The sequence below is a fragment of the Bacillus rossius genome, chromosome 15 (assembly GCF_032445375.1).
Source record: "Bacillus rossius redtenbacheri isolate Brsri chromosome 15, Brsri_v3, whole genome shotgun sequence".
NCBI lineage: Eukaryota > Metazoa > Arthropoda > Insecta > Phasmatodea > Bacillidae > Bacillus > Bacillus rossius.
Genome location: NC_086342.1, coordinates 13,102,844 through 13,124,544, shown reverse-complemented (window position 1 = coordinate 13,124,544; position 21,701 = coordinate 13,102,844). Strand labels below are relative to the sequence as shown.

General features: G+C 35.1%; 1 protein-coding gene across 4 annotated transcripts in view; it reads right to left on the bottom strand.

Moving 5' to 3' along the window:
- LOC134539712 (uncharacterized) overlaps positions 1–20,488 on the bottom strand; it is a 119,176-nt gene extending 98,688 nt beyond the window's left edge. For 3 of the 4 annotated variants that reach the window (XM_063381934.1, XM_063381937.1, XM_063381938.1), the window contains exons 1-2: positions 20,247–20,488; positions 9,678–9,818 (exon numbers count right to left, since the gene is read on the bottom strand). In XM_063381934.1, coding sequence (XP_063238004.1) covers positions 9,678–9,788 — 111 coding nt within the window. In that variant the 5' untranslated portion in view covers positions 9,789–9,818; positions 20,247–20,488. Of the gene's footprint in view, positions 1–9,677; positions 9,819–19,846; positions 19,920–20,246 lie in introns of all 4 variants that reach the window. The other variant, XM_063381935.1, reaches the window with a different exon arrangement.
- Positions 20,489–21,701: the final 1,213 nt, after the last annotated feature.

Sequence of the window (21,701 nt, the reverse complement as noted above, 5' to 3'; positions counted from 1 at the left end):
GGTACTGAGACGACTCAAAGGATAAATGCCCGGGTAAGAATCCGAATCCAGAAATACTGCGAACACTATTTTTGTAGTTGACACAGTTGTTTTCATGTAATTGTACAAATTTACTAATATATTGTAATTTGACATGAACATTTCGATTCCATTTCCACCAAAAAATATTGTGCCTTTCACCACTGTGTTAGCAAACAAACACCACGTGATGCTTTGCAAGTGACAGTTGGGAAACGGGCATTGGTGGTTATTATTTCGAGAAATGTCAAAAGCAAGACAAGTTTTATGACGCCAAATTTATCTGCCGTGCCAGATGTTCTCGCAACGATTCATCTCCGCGGAGACGATAAAACCAGTCCTGAACGAAATTGAATTTCTCGGGAACCATGTTTCCAGGAAGGTTCGCCGATACCGAGTAAACAAGAGAGAGTCTCCGCACACTTCCGAGTTTAATTGTGAACGCATTTACAGCGATGACAGCCACACATTAACACGATTTGGAAGTGTAGCGATTTTTAGTCTGTAACGCTTTAGGTTATTACCAAGATGTTAAATTGAAGAATAAACTCGGCGTAACGAACTGTGTATTATATTGTGTACAAAATTTGATAATATTATACAAAAAACGCTTGTTTAGTAACCCGTGGTAAGACTATCCAAAAGAAAAAATTCATTAAAAAATATTGGGTTGGACAACAATGCTAGTATTAACTCATTACACAAAAGCAAGTATACATAATCGTTTAAAACTTTTGAGTCATCACGCAAAAATTGCACTCCACGTCCATAAATTACTGTCACTTCGTGGACCTAATACAGTCATGTTCATTACATTTTTTTCTACGATTTGGGAGAGTGTATCACATTAATATGATACATCTTAAAAATCTACGTAGTTTTTTTCTTCCAGCATATGAATTTTATTTCTTATTAAATTAATTAACATTCGAATTACTTTCAAAAGAAAAACACCATTATTGTTGCCAATTTGTGAACCGCCCCCTTAAGTTCTCCGTAGTTTGCCGATCGCTAGTGAAAAAAAAAAAAACAAAAAAAAAACAACACCAAATTGTAAGAATTTATATCTTTTACGGTCAGAGTATTTTAAATAACGCTAATATAACCAACCTTTCATTTTAGTTACGATAGCATAACCTAAACTATTTATTTATTTTGTATTTTTGCTCCGTTGATCCCACATAGAGTCAAGGCTCCGGGATATAGAACATGTCACGTTATACATGTATTTCCCTTTACATACAAATATGTATGTGCAAACATTAATATTTACATGATGCAAGTTAAAAAAAAAATTACAGAACATGTTACACAATTTAACTGTATAGTGATACTTGATACTTTATGCAAAACATGAAGCAGCTGTTATCACAAGTCCATTCAACAAATAAACACTACCGTCCGGGATAAAGAAAAAAAATAAATAACTATTATTTATTACGTTTATCTGACCTAACATAACCTAATCTTTTATTTCGGTAAACTTTGGAACTGTTCGGGTTTGGCTGTGTCTTTCATCCTCTTGTTCTGCAGACTATCCTTTCCGGCGTGCACTCGACTAAATACCGACATGGAGAACAACATGACTCATGGTCTGAAGTGTATCCCGCCAAGGCAGGTTGGTACACGCCTTTGATATCGGTTCAGAATAATTTTTTTTAAAGTTATAAATTATAAAATATAGTAAGTATTGAAGATGGAAAACAGAGCGTCCGGGTGGTTTTTAATCGAACAAATGTCCACCAACACCGCGGAACTTGTCGCCGTCGTAATATTTCATTAAAATAATTGCGGGAGGTAAAAGTCAATTCATCACGATTCTGAATGTTTCCGAGGAAATGCGAATACAATACGTTAATAAACACGACATATATCAAACACATTTATGAATCTCAGAGAGAAAAAAAACTATTGGCAGCACTTATTTGGGGAAATATTCCGACGGACGGATGCAGTAAAGTTGTAAATCGCTTGACTGTATGCGTGGCGTTAACGGAGGAAAAAGAGACGGAAGGACGGAGTCAACGGGCTATTATAATTCCAACCTTTAAGAAGTGGTCAGTCTCCAACCATTTATATTTAATGTGCAACTAAAAACTGGCGGTGAGGCGACAAAAAAAAAAATAGATGGAAGCTAGCCAAATGCTGCTGGGCCATAAAGTTTCACGACTTCTAGCAACGTTAGAGTTTATTTCGGGACTTTTCCGTGACTTGCGCGGCTTGTAGACGTGCTGGTAACGACAGGGGCGGCTCCAAGGCAGGATAAGCCGGGCCCCGCGCCGATATTTTTCATTTTTAAGTTACGTGTTTATCTAGTATTCCGTTTTGGAATATGGAAATGAATGGGAAAAGAAAAATTTTTTTTTTATTAGCATGCAAATCAAAAGTGCTGGTCAATACAAATTACAATTCATGATTTCGTATAAGATAAACATTCGAACATTTAATTGCTACGTATAATTAATCGATTCCACCTGAATTTGACCGTTCAGCATTTACAAAACTGACCCGAAGATAATTTATCAGGAAAGAATATCAATATTTCTAAGAAAAAAATTAGAAAGAAAAAAAAACATCGTAGACATTTAAGTTCCAGGTTTGCTTAAAAGTTTTTTTTTTTGTTTGAAAAGAGTTAAATATTTTAAATTTTCCAGGGGGGGAGGGTATCCGTAAAAGTAAATAACCCAGGGCACCGCCCCTGGGTAACGAACCAGGGAGTGCGCAGTTCGGTGGCGGGAGGAAATCGAACTTCCTACTCCGAGCGCCGCCAGCCCAATCACGTGTTCCAATTGTTCGGAACCCCTACAGCAGCAGTCACAGGAGGCAGCCGGCCATGATGGGAGAGGATATAGACAAGGGGGAAGGGGAGAGAGATACGAGGAAGTTGGTTCGAAACAACACAGTAGGCTCGTGCTATTCCGACAAGCAAACACACTTTAAATTATTTTTTTCGTAAATCGAACATAAATATTCACGTAAAATTTACAGGTGTGTGAACATTTACATGAAAACAACTAACTGTACCACTACAGTAGTGTTCGCAGTAACACTTCATTTATGCTTTGTGTTGTCCCAGTACCTCCAATAGTTAAAGGTATTTTAAACCGTCCACTGAATAGCTTTCCAGTATTAAATGCGCGCAAAATAAAGTCAAATTGTTGAATATTCGATTATTATTTTTCCAATATTTAAAAAAATACGCTTGAATTAAAATTCCATTAAAATATAAAAGTATGCGCAAATTAAAGTAAGAAATACTCAGTATTATCTCGAAACGCTTATTTAATATATTCAATAAAAAACCATAGCTGTGTGTTTCTACCTTTACATCTTTCTTGTAGTGATACAAACTATTTCTTGACAAATGGTTTCCAAATGAATGAAAAGTACGGATATTTCTTTTTTTCTGTGCTTTCCAAACTGAAGTTATAGGGGAGAGAGGAATCTACAGGTTTTTTTTGCCATAACGATTTTATATCTTTAAATTTCCCAAAACGTAGCTTCACTGAACTGTATATAATTTAGTGGGATGCCTGAATTTGATAATGGTTAGCTGCTACTAATAGTTTCCCCTGTTAAACTATTAGCGTTTAGAATTGAATGAAAATATTTTTTTTTGGGAAGGACCAACAGTAATAATAGCGCTAGCGCTAATAGACCGCTATTTTATGGTTTCTTAAAATCTCGATTTGTGTACTTGCCTTGAAGGTCGAACACTCACTCATCTCTCGGTTTTATACATAGGTGTATTATACACACACACATATTATATATAAATAAATAAATAAATATATATATATTATATACACATATATATATACACAGTATAATTGTGATGGGAGTAAAAATGAATGAGAAAGTCATTTCGAGTACATATTTTGACAATAACTTACTTCTGGTTTGATTATCAAACTTTTACCGCAGATACAACCAACGGATTTCCTAAAACTGATAACGAGCGGCCGCCGTTGCCGCTATCTCGTCGCGTGAAATGTGCTTTCCTGATCAGACAAAAATCGATGCCCTATATTGAAAGGACAATAAAGGCCGGTTCATAATGCGCAGTATAGGTTGACACAGGGGACGAAGTTATCGAACCGCCATGTTTTCACTGTACTATCTGTAAAAATAATTCATAAACTCAAACACCGGTATAAAAACTTTTCAATTATATGTACTTATTCTCTAATTTTAAAATTACAGAAATATTTTACCTATTTCTCCATAAATACGAACAAAAATAATTTAGCAGCAGGGAGATATTTCACTTTTAACCGAAATACTCAAATTTCTGCGGTATTATTATTTATTTCAAAGTTTCCATCGTTACGAGAGGGATGCTAACGCGGCAAACACTGTATTTACGCGGGCGTATCAAATAAGTATCGTATATAAAGCATGAGAAAAAGTTATTAATGATAATATGAAACACAAATCAAATGAAAGTATTACCCATTTTATTACTTTTCCCCTTACATGCACGTTGGAGAATCTGTCCCAACGATGGATCGTTTTGAAAATTCCCCTTCATAGCCGGACATGCCTCATGCACAGAAGCGGCAGGAACTGTTTTCTAAGTAGTCTACAATTAGTGCCGGTTAATCATGTCTTTCATACAAATTTCACCGAGTCAAAAGTTAATTATTAAAATTTTACGACTTTTTAAAATCATGAATATGTTTTAAAAAAAAAGTAAAATATAAAGTGTTCAGTTTTATTTTATCAAGCAAAACCATTACTTAAAATTCTATGTGTGAACACCTGAGTTCGAAAAGTCTACTATTCCCCGATATTTCAGTGGAAGAATAATTTTCTTTTAAATTAAAATTAATGGAACTTACTCAAAAATAAACGGTACAATGGTTAAACTTGAACCACCACCCCCCCCCCCCCCCCCTTCATCATTCACACAACCCTGTTTACGGCACTGCGGTGGTGGAATGTGCTGGAGAAACATGCTCGCCCCAGTTACTGTACAGACTGACGTCACAATACTCCATGAGGAAGCGTCATAATGCTTCTAGTATCCTCAGACTGGGAGCCCAAAAAAAACAAAAAAAAAGAGTTACCGGATCGATGGTGGGTCAGGGTCGCGTGAAAAGAAAACCCCGCAGCTTTCGTTAGCTGCCCGCTGCCACACGACGGTTTTACGGAAGAATCCGACGACAAACCCCCGGTTCAACTTTCATCGTGCTACCAAAGCGTGTTTCCTTTTAACACTCTTACCTCTTACGCCCGTTCTGCAATGACAAGGAAACTGATCTAACGTAACAAGAGTTTCTACAGTAGCGTGCAGACGGAGACGCCGCACCCGTACGGATTAGCTCGGCGATGCTGAGCTCTTCCGTTTACGTTGTTCCGTGCGGCCAATAGAAGCCGAGTACTTGACTACCGTGGTAGCCATGTATGTTAATGTTCTAAATACTTTACAGATGGTTTCACGTACAAGAATATCTAGTGTTCTAGTATTACTTTGTAGTTTATTTTACGTTTAATTCCGCCCGGGTTATAATTTCGAAGCATATTTTTTATTAAAAATTAAACTAATATTTCGTAAACTCGAAACAACGAACGCAAACGTAACAAATGGCAACCAATGAGATTGCATTTCAAGGTTGCAAAATAATTTAATTATTTTTTTTTAAAAATATTATACTTGGAGATCATAGCACAGGCAGAATTTATATATATAATAAAAATAAACGACAAAGTAATGATTGTTCTTCGAACAATTTTTTTTTAAATATTAATGAACTTAAACAAATACGGCCACCATTGCAGCCAAGTACTCTGCTTTTGTTGGCCGCACGGAGAAACGTAAACAGCTCAGCATTGCCGAGCTAATACGTACGGGTCCGTCTCCGTGCTACTGTAGGCACTGTTACGTGAGATCCGTCTCCGTGCTACTGTAGCCACTGTTACGTGAGATCCGTCTCCTTTGCCGCGTGGAACGGGCCTTATGGGTAAAATAAAAGTCAAATTTGTACCTTCTACAAAATTAAAATACTGCAACGAGAAAATACATACATTAAATTACTGTACAAATTACACTGATTCGCAGACCACTCGATCATCAAAAAATAAACATGTTTCAGTTACTTTACAAAAGGTTTACCTCATTAGTACAAGAGTGAGATTTATTGTAGGAAACGCTGATACACGCGATATTTCAGATTATGTCGTTACAGTTCTTGTTTGAATAAATTGATTAGGGCTAAAGTCTCATCAACATTCAAGTCACCAGACATGGAAGAGAAGTGAAACGGCGAGACGTAACAGCGACGGAATGTGGAAAATCAAGTTTACCCCGGCGAAGGTCGAGCCCAATATCACCTCCATGGGCAAAAAGTGATCTAGCCATTCAACCGAAAGCAAGAATTTATTTTGCTTGTCATGACTTCAATTTGTGCGTACACTGTAATTTTTTTTGTAAATGTAAGATTACAGATATTTGTAAATTTGTACATTTACATGAAAACAACTATGTCGCCACAAAATAGTGTTTGCACTAATACTGGGTTTGGATTCTTACCCATGAATTTATGCTGTATGTTGTCCCAGAACCTAGAGTAAACCGTTATTTGTAAACCCTTCACGTGAATATCTTTCCAGTATTAACTATGCACACAGGGCCGGTACAAGTTAAATTGGCGCCCTAGGCGAAAAACCTTAACCCCCCCCCCCCTCCCACCAGAAACCCCAAAAAAAAATTTCCTTGCCTCAAAATACATCATGTAAGCCTAAGATTTTGTCAACAATCAAATGTAAGCAGGCTTATTTTTTTACTTTTTTACTAATTATAATTCATAAACAGGTCACAGTGGACTTTAAATAATTACTTACATCAATATAAACATTCCAAACTGTTACAAAAATCCATTTTCATCTAGTTTCAACGTTAAACATATTATATGAGCTGTTATGTGTCGTGCTGCGCCGCCCCCAGCTACTTGCCGCCCTGGGTGGTTGCCTAGTTCGCCTATATGGACACGCCGGCCCTGTATGCACATTAATAAGCATAATAAAACAAAATAAAGGCCTATTATTGAATATTTGATTATATTTTCTATAGTTAAGAAAAACATATGTTTGAATGAAACATGAATTAAAATATAAAATAAACACCAATTTTCATAAGATCTGTAAAAATGTTATTTCATATGCACAAAAATAACTACACCCTTGTGTTCAACAAAGTTACAGTATCTTTCTTGTAGTGTTACAAAATATTTATTGGCCACTGGTTTCCAAGGAATCTTTTGTAAAAGTACAAAAAAATTTTTTTCTGTGTAAGTGGGTTGTAAATCCTAACTTAAGACTCAGTGTCAAACCATGGTGGTTTTTTTTTCTTCTTTTAATTATCTCTCCTGTAAATTTATCTTAACAGTGCTCTAACATATGTTTTGTCACAAATATTTTCAACATATGTTTACTAAACATTATGTTTAACAGCTATAAAATAATGTCATTAATAGTAAATATCTGGTACAAAAAGTTGTAACCCAACAATAAATATGCAAAAGAGCTCTCAGAATATAATTACAGATTGTTCACTGAACTAAAAAGCAACGACAGGAAAATGAAATAAACAATTCGGCATGCGAGGCATAGCCTTAAGGTACAAAGAATTGACACTGTTTTGTACAAGCTTCACGCTCAACTGTTATGTACAGGCAAAAACACTTCACGTCTAATTGTCAAGAGAGTTAACGATCCCTGCCTGACAAAGAGAAGCCAATTAGGAAATGCTAATTGACGAGTGTTATGCACTATACCACACACAGTTCTGCCAGTCAGCAGAAATGAGTGTGTTTTTCAAATCCTTTATTGCTTTAGGCAGTTCAAATTATTGGTGACAATGTATGATATCATTTTATGATTAAAAATACTCATTGAAATACATTTTCCCATGACGATTTTATTTCTTTAAGTGGATCTGATAAGCCACCACAGAATGTATGAACTATCTCCTTTACAACTGATTGTATAAATTATTCAACTGAAACTAAAGAAAACATAAGGAAGAAGTTAGGATAACAAAGAGTTGTTAGAGAAGTTAATGAATAATATAATCAAGTATAATACCATTACTACTAATGATGTAACCAGGATTTTATTACATAGGAGGGATATTTTTTGACAGTATGCCAAGAATTAATTTTAATGAGTTTACTATACCAAACTGCTACATTATGTATAATCAAGGACAAACAAAAATTCATCTATACATTAATTGACATGTAACTACAATACCAAAAATTCCTTAAGATATGTTCTGTGAAGTTTTGCACATGAATGTATCCTGGCCACATCACAGATAGCTATACATATTTAAAAACTGGTTTAGTAACCAGATAACACGCAACTATTTACAGTTACGAAAGCGTAAGAAATAAAATAAAACCACACAATACATTCCGTAGTACATTGACTATGGTTCAAATATCTTTCTTACTTCCTTTTTGCATTTAACTTCTTAATGCATTTTTGAAATATTACTTATAATACATGATCCTGCTATTACTTACCCCTCCCTTTTTCTTTTCGATTCTATCTAATACTAAATGAATAAAAATCAACTTGGCTGACAAAACAATGCTAATTAAGTAATTAACAACATTGCATTTAGTTACAGTAACTTTCAATTCTCTGATCCCTTCAGGTCTCCTTTAGGTGAAAACTAATGGTGAAACAAAAAATTAATGATTTATCTTCAAAACGAGGAATGTTACACGTCAGCACTGAATAACGAAGCGGGATTCGCAGAGCCTTCCAGTGCATCAAGTGTGCGACACACAAGTTTCGCCCTATCCTCTCGGCTGAACGGACCAGCCAGGGTGTCCACGAGGGGAAAAAATATTTCGTACCAAAGGCGAGAGAAAAAAAAAAGTACTAGATCAGAAAAAAAAAAGTACTAAATTATAATTTGTTACGGTTTTTAACAATTTAGGAAGTTATTATGACATTGCGATGCTCGAACTTAAATATCACACCACACACACACATACATTCCATAGTTTTTTTAAAAATAATTACGATTTATAATAAAACATATCGGAGTTACAATAAAATTATTACATTAAAGAAAAATGTACTAGATCTGTACTAAACCACTAATAAAGTTATGATAGTACCAGATCCAGTACGTAAGTACTAACCGTGGACACCCTGCGGACCACAGCAGGACGAGACTGTCGGCAAGGGGAGGGGGAAGGAGGGGAGGGGCAGGGACGGCGCGTCCACACAGGGCGAACCAGGCAACCGCCCAGGGCGCCAAGTATAGCTGGGGGGCGGCGCAGCACGACACACAACAGCTGATACAACATGTTTAACGATTATTGAAACTAGATGAAAATGGATTTTTGTAACAGTTTGGAATGTTTAAATTGATATAAGTAATTATTTGAAGTCCACGGTGACCTGTTTATGATTTGTAATAAGTAAAAAAGTAAAAAAAAAAAAAAACACAAACCTGCTTACATTTGATAGACAAAATATTAGGCTTACATGATGTATTTTTAGGCAAGGAAATTTTTTTTTTGGGGTGTCCGGCCGGGTGGGGGGGGGGGGAGGGGCAATTTAGATTTTTCGCCTAGGGCGCCAATTTACCTTGCACCGGCCCTGGGTTGGGGGGGGGGGGGGGGACGGACGACACTCACCTGGTGCAGGGTGGCCTCCATCTTGGTGAGTGCCCTGCGGGAACCCGACCTCGACGAGGTGGTGTAGAAGCGAGCGTGCTTGCCGGCCTTACATGACACACATTGGCCCATATAGCTCCGGCGTCGGGACGAGCGGCCAGCCTGCAAAAAGAGGGCGGCCGCCGTTCAATTGCCTCTCCGATTGACCGGCGCACCCCTCGCACGTTTCAACTGACCCTTCGTAGCTGACGTGCTCATGAAAAACTTAAATACTCTGGAAAAAAAATTTTTCTTTTAATCTGGTACATATATAGTATTTTTTTTTTTTTATGTTAGGATAGCTTCAAACATTTCTTCGAGATGATTTCCAATATTTAAGTGGAGTCGCCAACTGATTCATATTTAATATGAGACTATAAACTGAAGAGAGGTTACAAAAAACATAATGCAAGTTAGCAAAAGGCTTTAGACACAGAGAATCCTCAGTCCTGGGTGTCCAAAGGATATACAAAATAGTGTACTCCACGAAAATTTATTTTTTTTCTTTTCATTTTTCTAACTAAACATTGGGTGACGAATATAAAAATTCCTAACTTCTAGCAGAAGTTAAAATATTTTTCAAAAATGTGGAAACCGAAATCATGTCCTTATTTCCAGGTACTTAAAAATAGCAACCTAAAATTTTTTTTTAAGTAATACTTTGCTGCCCCTGATCACGGCAGTCGTGGGGAGAAGGAGGGGCAAAATCCCTAGGACCTAAGCTCCAGCGGGGGCCCAGTTGAGTTCCGACATTTTTTTAAAGCTCCGGTTCACCCTGATAGAGTGGAAATTTTAAGTATTATTGTTAATAGAGTTCATAGGAAACCTTACAAGTTATGTGTAGAGACAATATTACACTGCAAATTGCGATAAAACCGAAGTAAAACTGAAAAGCACATCAAAACACTGAATATCACTGAAATGCAAGTTAATAAACTATAGTGCTGAAATGTAAGTTATATCATGGAATTAAGTAGCATTTAACCAAAACTTCATTCAAATCATAAAATCAATCTTTTAATGTTTGAAATTCAAGGAATGTCATTTCCGGACAAGAAATTGTACCAAAGTGCATGGATCAGAAAAATTAATTTAATTTGTTTTACTGTGCATACTTTATTGAATCAATTGTAAACCATTAATTCTTGCAAATTTATTTTTATTTTGAATGTACCTGTGTAAAACAATTTATTACAAATTATTTTATTGTAAAAATATAGGATATAAATTTTACCACTATTTTGGTTGAGTAAATATTACAAAACAGCTATTATAAAATTAAAAACAATAACATCGAAATCCTCAGTTTTAAAAAAAAAAATTGGACAAAATAAAACCATAAAATCTTGTCTAGTTATGTGGTATGCCCAGATCACGTTTTCAATACATTAAATAATAGATAAGGGGCTTGATAAAATTATATTCCCTGTAGTTTCATGATGGCCCTGCCCATAATTTGACACATGTACAACTCCATATTAGGAGGACCCAGGCTTTAGTCACAATCCAGCCATCTTCATTTTGGTTTTCCATGGGTTCCAAAAATTAATTCTGGCAATTTTGATATTATATATATGTAAAGTTTAAAGTTTAAATACTGGAAATTCAGACCAGTGACAGTTGATAACATGCCAAAAATTCCCTTTAATTCAATAAAAAAAATACTTAAAATATAGTATACTTATATAATACTTATACGGCGGAGAAAGAAATACTTAGGTTATGATTAACTGTTCAGCAAATAAAAATAATTATTAACTACAAATGCCATTGCTACTTCAAAATGATAAATAATGTTATATAATCAATATATTATTATTATTATTATTATTACTATTATTATAGTAGGCTGTGTGTTGGTCCTCGATAGCACCCTCGTTAGCATTTGAGCATCATTCAGAAACATTAAAAAGAGAAAATTAAATAAAAGACAATATATAGTCTCAAACCATGACTATATGAGAGAGGAGGGGAAGTTAATGGGAACAGGGAAAGGGTACTCTACCAAACACACAAATTTTTTATACTTGATATGCATATCTATTATCTTCAATGATACATGTTTAGAAATGCAATAAGTTTTTTTATAGAAATTTCATTATCTTGTAAGCTTGACAATGAACTGAAATGAAATACAATGGTACATATATTATATATTACATATACTATATACAGTATATAATGAATAATATAGAATACAGAAGAAGAAATTGAATTTAAATATATATGTAACATATAATTAGAATATCTAATAATTTTTATACTATATATAATATACATATTTTATTTATATATTTATAATTTTATTCATATATTAGCTGAATTATCTGGCATTGCACGGGCAAAACACATTGTGAAGATTTTCAGTCAAATAAATATTCACAAATACAACAATGCAATAGACATTGCCATAATAATAAGTGAGTCATTGTGCTTCTATCTGTATATATTTATAATTTTTATTTATTGTTAGGTATATGTAATTAGTTTTATCATTGTTATTAAATTATCATATTTACCATATAATATACAAAATATATTTATGCATATTATATTAATTATATAAATTAGTACAGCTTAAAATACCACAGTTCTTAATTAATAAATACGAAGTATAAAATGCTAATGAATTGATTCCTGCCTCTAAGCTTCACATCCTGGGTGCATCCCTGGCTGTGACAGTTTCGAGAAAGTCAAAGAGGCCAACAGGGCCACGCCGCCATGACTTGGCACCCAACAGTGACGCTGCATGTCTAACAGTATCGCCTTCTTAGTAGCACGAGCATGCACTGCCTGTACAGCAGGGGGCCAACACCGGAGGCTGGTTCTGGACAGACCCAGGCGGGAGACTGCGTTGGTAACAGCACATCAGCTCTCGGCTCAAACAGGAGGCGACTCATATTTATGCTTTCTCTCCCAAATAGAAACACAAATATTTTAGTCCCAAGTTTTACTGAACTATGATTTCAGGACAATGAAGATCCTTGATAAAAAAAAATTTTTTAAAAAGTGTCCAGCTAAACCCACAAGCATAATTCCTCGACTTCAAATCTTTTTCAATTCATTTGCTGACCAATACTGAAAATATTTCTATTAAAAAATAAACCAGAATAAATTTTTTTCCCTCCTAAACATTGCCATGGTTACAATGTTCTAACGGATTCTTCAGTGTCGTGAAAAAACTGTACTTGCAATAATTTTAGTGATGACTGACACACCCAGAGAACAAAATTTTTTTACAGTAAAACTACAGAACTGTTTCATTAAGAGACAGCTTCTGTAAGACATGGCAGAATGTCCTCACTCACGAAACGCAAAACACTAAAAAAATGTCTCGCAAAATCTTGTTTTACGTACAAGCATGAGACTAACAGTTAGATGCAAAAAAAGAAAAGGAATTGACCGTAAAAAAAACTTTACTTTACAAATGTCCCCAAACACCCCCTCAAAAAGAAAGCCAGATATCTGGAAATCATACAAATCATGATTGAAAGATAACTGAACGGGTCAAACGCTTTAGTAAAGAAGTTGCAATTAATAGCAATAATCCAGCCATTCTCAGGAAAACAACAATTATTTTTTTTTCCATTTTATCAACTTTTTTGCAACAGTAGGCCACTCCTAGAAAATTAAATATATTATGCATTAAGCAAGTCTTCAATAAGCTGTTAAAATAATCCGTTAACTACCAAAAAAGTTAAAGTTATATAGTTGCTGGCATTATGAATGGGCGGTAGCAGAAAGTTTAAAAGACCAGAAACTGTAACATATAAAAAAAAAAAAAAAGAACCAGCAGGACTGGTGTTCGGGCAGGTACTACAACATCTGTTCCGACATGGTCCGTGGCCCAGACCCCCCCCCCCCCTCCCCACCCCCCACGAGGTGTGTCATGCATGAAGCACGGTCCACCGCCCTCGCCGCACGCATGCCCAGCCAACCTTGGAAGACCGGCGGCGCGGTGATGGAATGTGGAATGTGGTTCTGGCACAAGTCCAACCTGGAACTACGGTTTCCCCTCTCGTCAGGCGGTGCACCGAGGTGGGACAAGCCAACAACGGTTTAACCCCCCTCTCGGTCAACAACTTTGAGGGCATTTGAATTAACTGACCAGCAAATACTATAATACTACAATTTGATAAACTGTGTCATGTAATCAAGATACTAATGTCACGGTAAGCCACGTGTGCATGGTCGACACCTTCGTTAGCATTCTGGACATTAATTAGGAGCATTAAAAAAGGGTGAATGGGTGTAGTCCACACACGACAGAAGTGACAATTCTTGATTATATTGTTAGGTATAGGAAACACCATTGTCTTTGGCCAAGGTCGCAGATAATATATATGTATGTATGTATGTATGTATATATATATATATATATATATATATATATATATATATATATATATATATATATATATATATATATATATGTGTGTGTGTGTGTGTATATATGTATATATGTATGTATATATATATGTATATATGTATGTATGTATATATATACATATATATATATGCAAGTTTGTAAGCGTAAATTATGCTATTGCGCAAGTGCGCAAGTATGCAGAGTCATTTCTACCTCTCCCCTGCCATCTCCACCTCTACCGATTCCCCCATCACGTACCTACTGTTCCCCTCATGCAATCTGAATTTTTGTTAACGCTGGAAAACTGCAGCCCCCTCAGCAACCGTGACTATATCAGAGAGGGGAAGTTAACGGGAAGAAGGAAAGGATACTCTTCTAAACACATGATGCAGGGCCGGGTTCGAAAGGAAGCACCCCGAGAAAACTACCCAGATCTCTGCAAAATCCACTACGTTCACCCAACCCGCGATGCATCATGGGTTCGACACCGCCAGGAATCAGACCTGGCCATCACCTTCGTTGAGAGGCAGGTGGTTTATCACTCGGCCACTCTGTCCCAATTCACTGGTAAAACCGTAATAGTATAGCACGGTACAAACATTCATACTAATTGCTCTCTAAACCAGTGACGACCTACCGGCGGCCTACCAGTTGTGTCTGACCCGCTTGTTTCGCATGGCCCACCCTAAACTATCTTTCAACCAAAAAAAAATTATTCTCACATCTTTTGTGTATTAACCGTCTTTGTTTACATGTGTATGTAGACTAAGTGGTCAGCAGACACTGTAATGATTGCATGATATTCTCACAAAATATTGAAAACTATATTTATATATTTGTAAGCATTACATTCTTTCATGGCCTTCTTGGATTAACAGTTGTGATGGGTAAAATCCAAAATTTCTCGAATTTGAATCCCATAGAGTAGCCTACCTCTAATATAATCCCTCAAATCCGAATATAAGTGTCAAAGAAAAAATAAAATAAATGAAAAATAAATGTTTCACAAACTAAGTTTCCAGAATCAATACGTATTGTAATTTTATTTATATAATTACATGTTAAAAGTATAATATATTGGTGAATGGTAACAAGATAGGTGTGAAAAAAAAATTGACCTAGTAAACTTTGAAGGTTATCAGTGTTGAATTTTTTTAATTTACTTTATTTCTTCTAATATTTTTCTTCCAATCATTTTTCTCTCATTTAAAATCCTTTGAATTTTAATGATTTAATTTTATTAGAAGAATTAACTGGCCCATACTTAAAAGTTTATTTTTTTTTAATTTTTTTATTAATACTATTTTTGAGATAAATATTTCCAGTCTCATCAAATGTCACATGTTGCATTATTTACTGGTTAATGTAAAGAATAATTAGAAATATAAAAAAATATTGTAATTTAATAGTAATTCATATTGTCTGGTACTAAATTTAAAAAAATTATACCTGGCCCACGAAAATGAAGTTGAACTGCTATACAGCTTAAAATATAATGGATGAAATGTCATCAGTGACAGACATGCACCACATTCATCGAATGGACTTTGGGGAAGAAACCGGCCATGGGTTCGTGAGGAACCACCCTACTGAATTTGAAACAATTGATTTCGGGAGACCAAAAACCAAAGTAAGGATGGCCGAACCGAAGCCAGACTAATGCCGAGTAAAATTATTGGTTTATTTTTGCACCACCTCACAGGTTTGACTGCAGAAAAGCAATGCCGAGCCTGCACTCGTCAAAAATAAACGCAAGCTGTTCCCAATGAATGATAAAAATCTCAGGACCGTCTGCAGAATGTCAGTTTCCTAACTGAGAACTATCACATTAATCTCCACATCTTGCACATTTGATGAATTGGTATTAGAAATTACTGGTGCCTTACCATTGTCTGATAACTCCACATTTTTAATACTATCACTAAACATCAGCACATTGGTATATTATGGCATTTTATAACAGCCGACTTGACTACTCTGCAATACGAAGATCTTTGGCCTAGAAAAGGAACTGCACCATCTATATTACAGAAATTGTGGTGGATTTTTATATAAAAAAAAACTTTGTAGCAGATTATAAATAGTCCTAAATACAACAGTGACATTACCTTATTCTATTGGGTTTAGAACATTTGGAAAAAAAATAAACATATGGTGCAGCTGTGTAAGCAAAACTATCAATTTGAGTTAAATAACTGAAACCTAGTAGTATGTACCGGTATCCACTTTCTAATAAAATTCAGCTAGTCTTCAATAACTAAAATTTTTTTACACAAACAACAAACCCATACAAAGTAAGACACAATCCTACCGAGACACTGTATGGTCTAGTAAAACTCTCTGCAAATTCCCACTTAAAGAGAAAGTTACATTCTTCACTACGTGAACACAGTGGCTGTTAATTAACAAAAAAAACTGTAGTTAAAGTCAAGAATGAAAGAAGGATTGTTATTAGAGAGTAACACGCAAGTTTTGTTGTAGGATATGCACCATGTAACATTGATGTTGCTGCAGCAATATTCAAGAGTTGAGTATGTAAATTAAACGACAGCAATAAACCAGATTGGTTTAGAGGAAAAAATAAAAGATAATTCAAATAAAAATCCTTGAAAACTAACAGAAAAGAGCTAAATCTTAAGAAAAAAATTAATTTATAATAAAAAAAATTACTTCAATTGATGTGCACAATCATAACTGTATTGTAAAGATAGCAAGAGTTTGCTGGGACTTAATGTGCAGATGGAATAAAAGGTGCAAGAGAGATGGATGTAAAAAGGAAGGAAGAGTTGGGGGAAGAGGGTGGTAATGACTACCACATGTTTCGAGAAACCAAAGTTGACAAGAGAGTATAAAATTCTCAAGTGTTTGGTACCGCAGATAACCAAGAATTCCCCATACATTATTTTTCAAGCAAAAATAGAAATTAAAAAAGGCTACACATACTGTATGAACAGCATATAACACAGAGCTAGATGTGTTATACCAGAAAATTATTGAGAACATTTTCCGACAATTTATCTGGAAATCTGGAAAAGTTTCACTTTCACAAGAAACGTATAAAATATTTGTATTTACCACTTTATACACATTAACAACCAAAAAAAAGTAAGTGATTATGTGGTAAAGAAAGACAAAATGTAGGTACTATACATATGGGCATACTCTAAGTTCTATACCTACCTACTTTTTAACCCAAGTTTTTTTTTACCTGTACTTTAATATACTACTTGTAACATAAAATTGTACAATTTTAATGTAAAATTTAACAAGTGGTATAAAATGTTCATAATAGATTATGGATACCAAACACTGTACACATGTATAGACTACAGCGTATAAATACTGTACCATTATCTTAGTATATCAACTATCTTAAATTGTGTAAATACTTTTGTATTGGAAAAAAAAGGAACATTTTCCAGAAAAATGTGTGGTTATATTTTTTCAGCAAATTTTCATAATGAAACAGCACAAACAAATATCGAGGAAAACACTTCTAAACAAATTTACTTACAACTATGTATTTTGGTACATGTCATTCCAGCCAATAACCATTATAAACATTGCCACCTCTCAACCATTTTATGTGAGTTGGAAGTTGGAAAGATTAACTGTAATGGGAAAAAGTCCATAGAACAGTAGGTGGTGTGCAAACACTTGCATGTTAATGGGATGTTAAAAAGATACCTTTCATGAGCGATGTGAATAAATGAAAATATGATTAGCTAGGTTACTGTGAAGAACAGATGAAGACAAGATGGGCACAAGACTTCCACAAACAATCTTCCATGGCAAGCAAACATTTGCAGACATGTAAACCTAACGCATTCACAAGTGGTCCCAAAAGTAATAAAATATGCAGGCATGAAAACAACAAATCAAAATTTGCTGGTGCTGTTATGGGCAACAGCACAGACTTCTTAACAAAATTTTAATCATCGAAACTGCATTTACTGGATATGAACTAAAAATATCAACTGCAAATAAATGCTAGTTGTCAATGATTTCAGTAATAAAAATTTAGAAAATATTAGGGCAGAAGGGGGAAGAGATTAATGTCTACGATAAGCTTAAGGCAAACCATAAATTACCAAAAAAATATAAATTTAAGAGGCAAAATAATACTGCTTCAAGAAGATTTTTTCTTTCCTAACATGGTATTTAAAATTTATTGACGGTAGCTACATTGAAACTTAACTGGATAAAAATTTGATTTAAGTGTAGTAAAAAAAAAAAATTACAATTTTGTAACTACAGTTTAATATATATTTAAAATTTTCTGAAACTACACAACAAACTTCTTAACTTAGTTACTGATAGAATTTGGGTTTTCTGTCAGCTATAATGGGCTTTAACAAAATTTAAATGGTGCTAGCTACCAACATACAAAAAAAATTAGGTTTTTTGGCAGATTATACTTTTTTTAACCACAAATTTAAAAAAAATTCAAACTACAAGTCCAAATTAGAGTGAATAATCTTAAATTATGCATATGTAAGTCAATCGAAACTTTTATAACTAGGCTACCTACTAAGTAATTTATATGTGATACAGTGGTTCATATTTAAGTGCTGTGTCAGTGACATCTGTTAATTATGTTGGAACTTTACGTTTCAATTGACTAATTATTGTTATTACATGATGTTCACATAACAAGACACTATAGGTATAGGTACAATCATTCTACCCAGACACCTCTTTTACTGCTACTGAAATTTGTTAAGTAGATATCTAACAACTTGTTAAATAAAATATGGCCATATAATTTTGGAAAATTATTGAAATCTTTGCAAATAATTTGTTATATATTATAATTTCTCCTCAATAGTTTCTAATTTTTAAGGCTTTTACTCTAGAATTCTGTCGGACTTCAGAATTCTCTACACTACAAAGAATTTTTTTTTTCCAGAATCCAGTATAAATTATTAATTATTTTCATGAGGATTAAATATCAGTAGTACCGGTACTAAAAAAACCTCTCTGGCATATTTAAAAATAAGTTGATTCTAACTATATTTACAGTTTATTTTAAGACTAATATTGTGTTTGTTAAATTACTGTTCAGATGATCATCAATGAATAAAAAAATAGACCAAATACAAGTTGTCATTTCATCAACTTACATTTGGTTACACGAAAAAAAAAAAGTTTTTAAAACCTATAGTATAATAATCAGTATTAAAAGGCACAAAACCAAATTTAAGTGAATTCTTGCAGGTAAAAAAAAAATAAGCCAGTTGAAAAGATGTGAATGGTTAGATAGGCTAGAGTTGGGTTTTAAATTGATTGGCTATTAAAGGTAAACACATCAAGTTGTTGTGCAGTACAAAAAATTTGCTACTAACATAAGATTGTTGTAGCGTATGAACAACTTACTACCAACCGTGCCATTCTAGAGATTGTAAATAGACGTGTTATCTCAGATAAGCAACAGTTCTTACATGAATGGTAACATTGAATCAGTTTCGACAATAGTCTGGAAGCAATCGCAAAATCGCAAAACCCACAAAGTAGCCACCGCAGAAACAAAAAAAAAATATGCTTAATCGACAGTTTATGAAATACTTGTTCCCATACTCTATTACTTTTGAGAGCCACATAAACATCAGCATCAACAAGGCTGTAAAAAAAGACATAGGATAATGCAATACAGAACAAAATAAAGCAAACAAGAACCATTTCCACCACAATCCGCTAACCTCCATGCAGTTCACCCCAGATGCTTCCATACCGCAGGCACTTTTTTTTTGAGAACTGCAGCAGAACTAGAAAAGGTACTCACAAAAAACAAGAGATAGGATTATCGACTGGTATTCTTTCTCCTTTTGTGGGGACCCTCGAACAGCAAGGGTAAGCTGAAAATTAAAACATGGTTCGCACTCTAATCAAACAACCTAATTAAATATAAACAAAAACAGCATGCCTAGCTCAAAACAATTAAGGTTAGGTATGAATTATGAAAATAACTTTAATGTTTACTTCAGTCAGCGATTGCTACGTCACTGTTGTAAAATTTCAAGAGCCGCTTGAACCACAGATTTTTATGACATGCACGCCCCATAGTTGATTCTTCCGTTAATCATAATAAACAATCTCATCTGTGTAATGACAAGTTAAAAAAAGGTTAATGGTTAAATGCGACACCTTCGAATACAGTAATATTTTCCGTAATCAAATCTTACCTTTCCGCGATTTGTACCTCCTAAATTCGACTAAATAAGAGCTCGCATCGGTATACATAGCTCACAAAAATTATATTCACACTCCGAACATCTAGACAAATGCTGTTGCGACACCTTCACTAGTTCATGAGAACCACTTGCTCCATCAGCCACCTGGCAATGTGAATGTCAATCAGAGACAATCTATGTCAATACATCAGCTTCGTTCCGAAGCAAATAAGAATGGCAAGCATGTTCCAGCAGTGACGTCAGGTGCGCGTTCGGAACAGCGCTGCCATCTAGCGCGCAATTCCCCTCAACTACTCAATAATACTAGGCGTTCCAGAAACGTCAGCTCACCGGAATTCACTCAAAACGCCCTATTTTCACGCAGGCAGTGGCAAATAGCAACCTTAATTCAATATTTGTTCATAACTGGGCCTGTAAATTAATATTTTTGAGTTTTGAAGCAACGTGCTAATGATCTGCATTAGTAGCCCGGTTATTTTTTTGTAGGCCTCCGCCGTATTACTCAAGGTCAGCAACTCATTCCGGTTGGGGTCCAAAATAAAGGTGAAGGTCACAGCCTTGCCTCCCCCTTCTTCCAAAAACACATTCTTTTAAACGCTCTTTAACTATACGCGTGTGGGTGTTAAAAGAAATCTGGCAGACGGGGACAGTTTGAGTGTGTTTGTCGTTTGATTAAATCAGCCACCGGTACTTTAACGCACCCCGAATCGTCAGAGGCGTTGACCTGGATCATGTTCGGAGGAGACAAAAATGTATTTATCATTAGCAACAATGGCGTATCTAGCTCAAAACGGCAAAAGGAGGGGAGGGGGTTAGGAATCCAAACTTTTTGTATGTGGGAGGAGAGTCCATGTTGCCATAATTAACAATAACAAAAGGAAGAATGACGTAGTATTGGCTCAATGTAGTAATAAGTTTATTTCAAAGTGTTGAAATACCAACAAGAAACCTGTTGATAAATTTTTCGTAAATTTGTTGTTTATATATATTTTTTCTCCACTTCGGGAGGCCAGCTGTCCTCCTGGCCCTCACCACACCCCCAGTACACCAGTGAATAGCATTCCGATAACGAAGCCAAAATGACAGGTGGCCTGTGGTCTACTAGCAGGCTCACACACACACCAAATAGGAAAAATCTCAAACATTTTGTAGAGCACTTAAATTGAAATGTACGAAAATGCCAGAGGTCGAACACTTTTAAACACCTTAACTCCCACAACACCACAGATACAGACACGCGACCACCACAGTGCACGATGGGAGACTCAAAACTACCACCACACACACACCACCAGTGCTTTCTGGTGGGTTTTTGTGGCTGCAAGGTTAAATATGTGGGCACAGGTCTATACAGGTGTGTGTGTGTGTGTGTGTGTGTGTGTGTGTGTGTCTCTCTCTCTCTCTCTCTCTCTATATATATATATATATATATATATATATATATAT